General features: G+C 35.0%; 1 protein-coding gene across 2 annotated transcripts; it reads right to left on the bottom strand.

Moving 5' to 3' along the window:
* Positions 1-4,307: 4,307 nt before the first annotated feature.
* Positions 4,308-7,927, bottom strand: LOC103336618 (protein PIN-LIKES 3-like). 2 transcript variants are annotated; one of them, XM_008239680.3, is made up of 11 exons: positions 7,361-7,927; positions 7,042-7,269; positions 6,806-6,885; positions 6,546-6,670; positions 6,293-6,414; positions 5,669-5,884; positions 5,385-5,477; positions 5,184-5,284; positions 5,037-5,089; positions 4,768-4,953; positions 4,308-4,618 (listed from the first exon to the last, which is right to left on the bottom strand). In XM_008239680.3, the coding sequence occupies exons 2-11, from the start codon at positions 7,174-7,176 to the stop codon at positions 4,488-4,490; spliced, it is 1,242 nt and encodes a 413-aa protein (XP_008237902.1). In that variant the 5' UTR covers positions 7,177-7,269; positions 7,361-7,927; the 3' UTR covers positions 4,308-4,487. The 2 variants fall into 2 exon arrangements, with proteins under 2 accessions (XP_008237902.1, XP_008237903.1); XM_008239681.3 differs by having other exon boundaries at positions 7,408-7,772.
* Between the last annotated feature and the right edge of the window lie 314 nt (positions 7,928-8,241).

Genomic DNA, 8,241 nt, shown 5'->3' with positions numbered 1-8,241 from the left:
ATTGAATTTAATTTTGATTAGTAAATTACTTTGATGCCCTATTGAATGTTTTGGGCTTTTTTTATGAGGTTTTGGGATTGGGTTTGTTTTAAGAAATCAATAGCAGTTTTGTAATTTAAAAGAAGTTAAAAGTTTTTGTGTTATGTTGTAAATGGGCTTTGAGTGTGTTTCTAAAGTCCATTTTATATATGATTTTTTTAAATAATTTGGCCTCTTAGAGCATCCACAATAATGCTCTTTATTTCTTAGTTAAAATTTAGCTAAAAATATAAAAAAGCTATTTTAGGAGCTCTCTAAAAAATTTCAACTCTAACCATACTCCCTAATTTGGAGAGTCATAAATACTATAACGCTTTTTTGATTGGTCCATCTCTATTAAAAAATTAAATAAAAAATAGTTAGCATTAAATAAAGGTTTGAAATACTCATTAAATAAATCAGCATTAAATTATAGGGAGCTACTAGAAGTCATTTCTCTCTCCTCAGATTTAGGAGCTACTAGAGGACTCCCTATTTTAGGAGGTGGATAGGGAGTATGGTTGGAGTTGCATTTTTACAATTCCTCCCTAAAATTTGTCTAAGGAGGTGATTTAGGAAGCCCATTGTGGATAATCTTATATTGGGTATAACTCCCTTTAATTAATTTAGGTGTTAGCACTGGCGGATCTACAGAGGCGCAAGGAGGTGCAGCTGCACCTCCCTTCGCCAGAAAAAGCTTTGGAGGTGTCTGAAAATGCCCCTCTGCTAATGCCCACAGCAGCTATGGTATGTAAGCTCTATGAGGCGCTGTCAATGGCTTATTCCTCTCGAAGAAGAAGACCCAACCCTGACTCAACTTTTGTTTTCCTCTAGGTTTTAAGTGAACGACGTCGGATTGAGATGCGTGGGTTTTTTTTAATGAAACGATGTGTTTCGTGTAGTCTGGTTTCATACAATAAAGACACCACCATTTGGTTTGTAAAATCCCCAAAACTCTGCCTTATAATTTAATTCCATATAATCTCTACCATTTTCATTCACCCAATAGAATCACTGCACTTAGCATCTATTTTAATGTTTGGAACCTTGCCACTACTAAAGTCATTTAATGAAATCACAATTTATGACCACAAAATATATATATTATTATTACTGATTTGGCTCTCTTTGTATTTTGTATGATTAATACAATAGCACATGAATAGATGATCAATTCCGATTTATTTGTTTAATTGATAATTTGATATGCATTTCAATTAGATTAATTGAAATTAATTTTTTTAGATTTTTTTTATTTAGATTAATCTTCGTTAGATTCTAAAGGTATTTGGTTGTTTAATTATTTAATTATTTTTGTGTTTTTAGTCTTTTATTTATTGCCCCTTCCCTGAAAAATTTCTAGATCCGCCACTGGGTGTTAGTTCAAAGTATTGAATGAGAGTTTAACTCTTTAAACATTTGTATGCTCAGACTTATCAAGGAGTTGTTGATAATTTGAATTGAAATTAAAGAGAGTGTTCTCTCATCTTTTGTTCATAATCTAGGTATTCTTAGAATCAACATGTTTGCTCATAATCTAGGTATTCTTAGAATCAACATGTTTGAGTGTTTTATCTTGTCTATTATGCCTAGTTCTAAGTATTCTTAGAATAAATTGGCCTTGGTGGTTCGTGTTTCGTGTTCCCAAAACCCTTGCTCGAGTGCCGCTGCATTGGAGAGGAAGAGAGAATCGGGAAGGAGTTGTTGGGTTGCGTGCTTGGGTTTTGTTTTTAATTTCTTTTTAAAGTTGGGTGGGCTTCTTTTAGTTATTGTTTTGGATTTTTTCTCCTAAAAATTCTTTCGGAAATTTCGGTGGCAGTATTATAATTTATTTGATGTTCAAGTGTTGTTTTCTTTTTGTAAATTGGGTCCGAGCTTCTTTTGATTGTTTTTTAGTTTTTTTTTTTGGTGAGTTTATGGGTTTGGCTTGTTTTAACAAATGTGGTGGCATGTTTGTAATATATAGGAAGTTCTAGACTTGTTTGTTGTTTTATAAATGGATCTTGAGTGTGTTTCTAAGGTTTGTTTTATGTAGGGTTTTGTTATAATTTAGGCTCCTACGTTGGGCCTAATAATGAAGCCTTAAAAAAAAAAACACAACGAAAAAATAAAAAACCAACCTTAAACATGTTATTCAAAAACCCATTTTAGAATGACATTATACAAAAACTCATATAAAGCCTATTTGAAGAGAGCAAAACCCAAAACTAGCCACTTGTCATTTTCTAATTAGCACTCGAGCGGGACACACGAATCCAATGCGTATCCTCGGTGAATGTGGATATATTTTCTCCTAGTTTTGGGGTCCTTTAAGTTTTCTATTCCTTGTATAATTGTATTAAAGCCCTATGACATATAAATATGCACTTTAGCGCTAGGTTTTGATAACGTGAGAAAACTAAAGCATAAAATTGGGTTTAAGCCAAGGGTGAGAGAGCATATGGGGTTCTTCATTATAACCAAAGGGGTTCTTCCATACTAGTGATTTTCTCGGGGATCACCAAGAGGACATAGGCACAACGCCGAACCTCTATAAATTCTTGTGTTCTTTGTGTGTTTGTTTACTTTTCGGTTTGTGTGTGCTTTATCTTTGCATGACTTGTGTGTAATAGTTTTGTAGTCCATCAACGATAAAGTCTTGGAGTGTTTTCGCACAACACATTTATATGTTATTGTCCGCACAAGGTTGCTGCTCACCCAGGCAGGATTGAATACGCAAAATACAACATGTTGATCGCAAACACATGTAAGTAAGTATGTAATACGTATGTATGTAAGTATGTATGTATATAGAGTATTAGTGGTGGTAAGCAACAGTAGATGACATCACTACATCATGTAGAAAGAGTGAAACCAGAGAAAATCTATTTTTATTTCAACAATGAAAGAAGACAATCTATTTTTGGAAGAAAGATTGTGTTCATGACTTGAAGAGTAAAAAGGTGATGATATCGGAAGCCACACAGTGGCTAAGTCAGGATTTCATATGTGTGGGGGCTTCTTACAAATTATTAAGAATCAAAAGTTCGAACTCACAATACATACGAAAAATAGTATATATATCATATATGTCAAGAATTATATTGCTTATTGGTTGCAGTCATAATTGTTCTCGACAAAGGGATAGACAAATACATTTTAAGCAAGAAGAATTGTAAGAGATAGACAAAGAGTAGCGATTTAGCAAATATCTTTAAAGCTTTTTCCCCCATTAAACCAAATAGAAAGAAAAAATTAAAATTTCACAAACAAAAAAAAAAACCTTTATCTTTATGCATTCATATCATACACGAAAATATGGTTTATGTAAAAATATTGACTAAGTATGAAAAATGGTTTTTCGAAATAATCATTTTCTCAAAATAATTTTTGGCGGCTTTTATTCCTTACACATCAAATAAGAAAACTTAATTTTATGGAATTTTAGTATAAAGTATATATTGACTTAATGAGCCATCATTTTTAGCATAAATCGTATTTTGCACTAAAACCGATTTTTCATATATTTGGTTTGGTGGAATTTGATTTTCTAGTATTTTTATTTGAATTCAAATATAGAGTACTTCCTTATTTACATTGTAAACTTAAGTAAATGGAGTAATATCAAAATAAATGAAAGTAAAAGGACAAAGACATTTACTTAAATGCTGAAAATAGAAATAAGGTAATCTGTACAACTAGAGTGCACCACCACCAACTGAGAAAAGAGGCAATTTGAAGCACCTCATTGTGTCTTAATAGATCTGCCACAACACTTATGGATACATACCAAAACGTAAAATATTTGAAATAATATATATATAGAAATACATAACAGTATATTACTTTTAAAATATATAAAAACTTGAGTGGGAACCCGAGACCACATTGGTCCCAGTGTGGCTCCGCCCCTGAAGCCACAGAATCTACTTTCCCTTTTTCTTAAAGAAAAATGGACAAAGATTTACATGAAAATTCATGAATGAATGAAATAAGAAGTTACAGTGTCTTAAGTGCTTCGTAGCGTCTTCCCCAAAAATATTGACGCGACCAAGCGCAAGATATGAGACAAGCGCAGTGATCAAGAACATTTTCAGTACTGGAATTGATACGGTGATGAAGAGCTGCAGAAGATTCATTATCCTTGATGAATAATTATTAGCCCTTCACTTCACCTCTCTGCTCTGCAAATATGATGATTGAATACTGACTGAGATGCTAATCATCAGTGCTTGCTGGCTGACGGATATATTCAGTATCGAATTTAATTGCTTTCTTCATGCATATTTGCAGCTGTAACTTAGGATCGATTTGCGGAAGTGGATTGCTCAACTTTGCATTTAATTCTAATAATCTGAGTACAAGATTAAAAGTTGCCTTTGTTTACAATTTGCAAGTAAGTTTGTTTTTCCTTGTTCACAAATTGCCAACAATTCTATTAGAAGATGGATGTAAAATTTTGCTTCAATGGAGGATGCTTTGTAGCTGTTTCACACTCGGGCCACAAGCCACATGAAAAAGGCGGACCAAAAAGTAAGCGATACTGAAGCGAAAGCATAAGTCCACAGCATGATAACTGAACATTCCTTTTCTCCTGCTCCGAACAACTGAGTCATTGTTCCTGCCATACATAAGGAAGATAAAACATATTGTAAAGGGAAACAACACAATCAATTTGTTAGGAAAAAGAATGTCTGTTGATTATGAGAAATAACCAGTGGGGCAAATTGTAATTTGCAGGAAAAATAACATCAGAAGAGCGTAGCATACCTATGTTCATCGCTGGTGGGAGTGAAAACTGAAGCAAAAGAACGAACAGATACAATGGATCAGAGTGCACCAACCCTAATTTGAGTGCACCTTTAACAACCAATATTCCTATAAGAGGCAGGGCAACATAACGAACAATGATGATGCCAACAACCAGAGATTTCTGCATCCCTGGCCCTCTCAAACCTGAGAGAACAAAGTGAAGTAAGTAAAAACTGAAAAATAAATATGAAAATGGAAAAAGGTGGAGCTTTTAGGAGTTATATTACCTTTAAGTAGGTTTCCTCCTATTATCAAAGTGAGAGTTGGGATAGCTCCATCTCTGCAATCATAAAGAAGAAGTTAAAAGACTAATAAGTGCGAAGAACACGGATAAATCACCAGCGTTGGTTACAGTATGGGCATAGGTTTTATACCCCAACAAAGCAGCAGTGTCTTGAACCACCCGTAGAGGAGCACCATCTCCTATCAGTGCTTTTCGAATCTGAGGGATGAGTCCGATTGAAAAACCAACAATCTATAAAAGAAAAAAAGAAGCTGAGTTTGGTCAATGTGTCAATAAAACAGAACTAACTGTGCATCAAGATGTACGTGCATTAAGTGCTGGAAGGACATACTGCGCCAGTAGTAGAAGGGGCAAATATTGTTTTCAGATTGAGCTTTCCAAACACAATCATTATACGTTGCTTTATTTTACCAGAAGTTGTCATCTGCCATGACAAACAACATTGATCAGAAATTGAAAAAGGAAAAAAAAACAAACAGAAAAGGGCGACGTTATATTGGCATACTGCGGATCATACATTCAAACAAGAAACATTCTCTTCATAAAGAATATCTTAAATAGTTGGAAATACGTAGACAAAGTGGAAAAACATGGTAAATTGATGGAGTTAGCAACCTTAGCGTTTTCCTCAGATATAGTGCAGGGCAGTGCATAATGATTGGCATTGTCCTCCACTACCTCAGATTCCTTTGAAGAAAGCAGAGGCTCAGTGCAACTTATTTCGTTCGGTGTGAAGGATCTCACCAGAGACTGGGTTGAATCTTGGGTGCCTCTCTTTGCAGATATCCGCACAATATTATACACATAGGACCACAAATAAATGGCTCCTATCTGAAGAGCAAAACCAATTGTATGAACAAGGCAGATTGTACTAAATAAAAAGAAAATATTTCAAGAGAATGCACTGAAAAAGAGACTGTTCACAAAACACATATGCATGCTTGTCCAGAATTGGATTGTGCCTGTCATATTATACACTGAAAGCTCGTGCTTGAAGTAATCTCTTAAATTCAGCCATTTAAGATCTGGCCTAAACTTATCATGGTATCGAAGATTGATCTCGACTTCAACAACCAGTGATTTGCAATCACATGTGAGAGAACATAGTCCGAAAGAATGGTGGTAAACTATCAAAACTTATCTTGAGCATGCTCCCCATAATTCCGTACTTCGAGTAATACAAAACTAGATAAAGGAAGTTCGAGATCAAAAATATTAGCAGAAGAAGAAAAAATGTACCGCCATTGAAAGTGAAGCATAAGCCAATCCATAAGTACGACAGACATCAGGAGCTCCAAATGGGCTCCCTTTTTCTTTGCAAACAGCTGGGACTATAATGAGGAGCAAGTTCCCCAAATTTCCTGTTTAAATCAACTCAGGAGAAACAAGGTATATTTCATCAGTGATTTAGAAAGAATAAATAAAAATTAGAAGGCAATTCAGGGGAACAAAATGTTCAATTAAACACATATATGCTTAAATATGTGTTTACCTGCAGCACAGCAACCCAAGACGAGGCCTCGCAGATGTGCAGGAGGTCTTGTTAGCAGGAGGAGTATCCATCCTAGTATCGAACCAACAATAAATGTGATGAGGATATTCACCGGCATGAACCACCTACACATACAAATATATACACATTCAATCATATCAAACTTGTTTTAATGTTTTAACCAATACAGCTTGAGCAATAAATCTGCCCACATGAAACAAACTGTTGCATTAACCATATTGAAATTAATTTTAACTCACAGCTTAACTATGCTTTCATATGTTATTGTCCGTGCAAGGTTGCTGCTCACCAGGGCAGGATTCAATACGTAAAATACAACCTGTTGATGAAAAAAACACACTTACGTATGTAGAAACAGTGAAACCATACAAAAAAAATTCTATGATTTTAGCATCCAACACAATCTAAGGTAGCCACAGAATCTATTTGGACAAAGATGCTAAATGAAAATTGCATGAATGAAATAAGAAGTTACAGTGTTTAAGTGCTTCCTAGTGTCTTCCCCGAGAATGTTGACGCTATCAAGCGCAAGATATGAGCCAAGCGCAGTGATCAAGAGCACTTTCAACACCGGAATTGATGCGGTGATGAAGAGCTGCAAAACCTCCATCCTTGCTGAACCTGAATTATACTTGTTATTATTATCCCTCCCTTCACCACTCTGCTCTGGAGCTGGAAATGAGCTTTATTTACCTCTTCTCCTCTGCAAACATAAAATAAGAAAAACAAAAAGACAATCCTAATTAAAATGCCATTTTTGAGAGAGGAATTGAAGAACATATGATGATATATACCTATGAATCTGCAGACGCAGCAGAGAAGAGAAGAGCAGAGTACCTACCAAGCTATTTGCTATTTGAAATTTCCCAAATATTTTTTTCTTCAAGAAATAAATCAAATGAAGGACATAAAAATTCAGAATTCCTCCTCCTCATAGACTCTGGTAATAAATGCTTGAATATGGTTGCAGAAAAACTCAAGTTACCAACAAGAAGCCAACCACATATTTATATATATCATACGGCGCATGGAACACGAGCAAGTCCTATTCAGGAATTAAGATAAAGGAGTATGCATTTGATATGCGTCGGCCCGTGTTGTCTATTGGTTGGTCGATGGCTCAGATAACGACAGCTAATTATATCGGGGTTCCTGTCGTTTTCCGGTTGCCATTGATGACTTCATCTGCATTGAATGAACATCTTGGTATTGCGGGACCCTCTCGCCATCGCTACTCTTTTTTATCTATTGAACCAAATTCAAACACATAAAACAGAATATTTTAAGAACCCTAATCACCAAATCCCCAATTCGGGTTTGATGTGGAATAGGACGAGAGCTAATTTGTTATGGCACGAGTGGAACAAAATACCCCTCCACGTGAAGAGCACACTTTTAAAAAGTAACAAAAGCTAGAGGAATTTGACAGAAATTGACAAATGTCCTTGAATTACTTGGACTTGAAAACTACACGGATAAAATTGATTAAATTGAAACTACGATACCAAAATAGTGAAACCATTAAATTATAAAGACCAAAAATCACTTTTTGCATTATGACTTTTTGTGGTAAAATTGTTGGCATGCCATGCAGGTTCAATCCCCCATGATACGGTGTTCGTGAAAATACTTCTTTTTTCTTTTTAATTATGGGGGGAAAAAAACTAAAAGCTTA

Source organism: Prunus mume, linkage group LG7 (genome assembly GCF_029339155.1).
Source record: "Prunus mume cultivar Tortuosa linkage group LG7, ASM2933915v1, whole genome shotgun sequence".
NCBI lineage: Eukaryota > Viridiplantae > Streptophyta > Magnoliopsida > Rosales > Rosaceae > Prunus > Prunus mume.
Note: the sequence above shows the minus strand (reverse complement) of the source record. Positions and strands in the feature narration are given on the sequence as shown.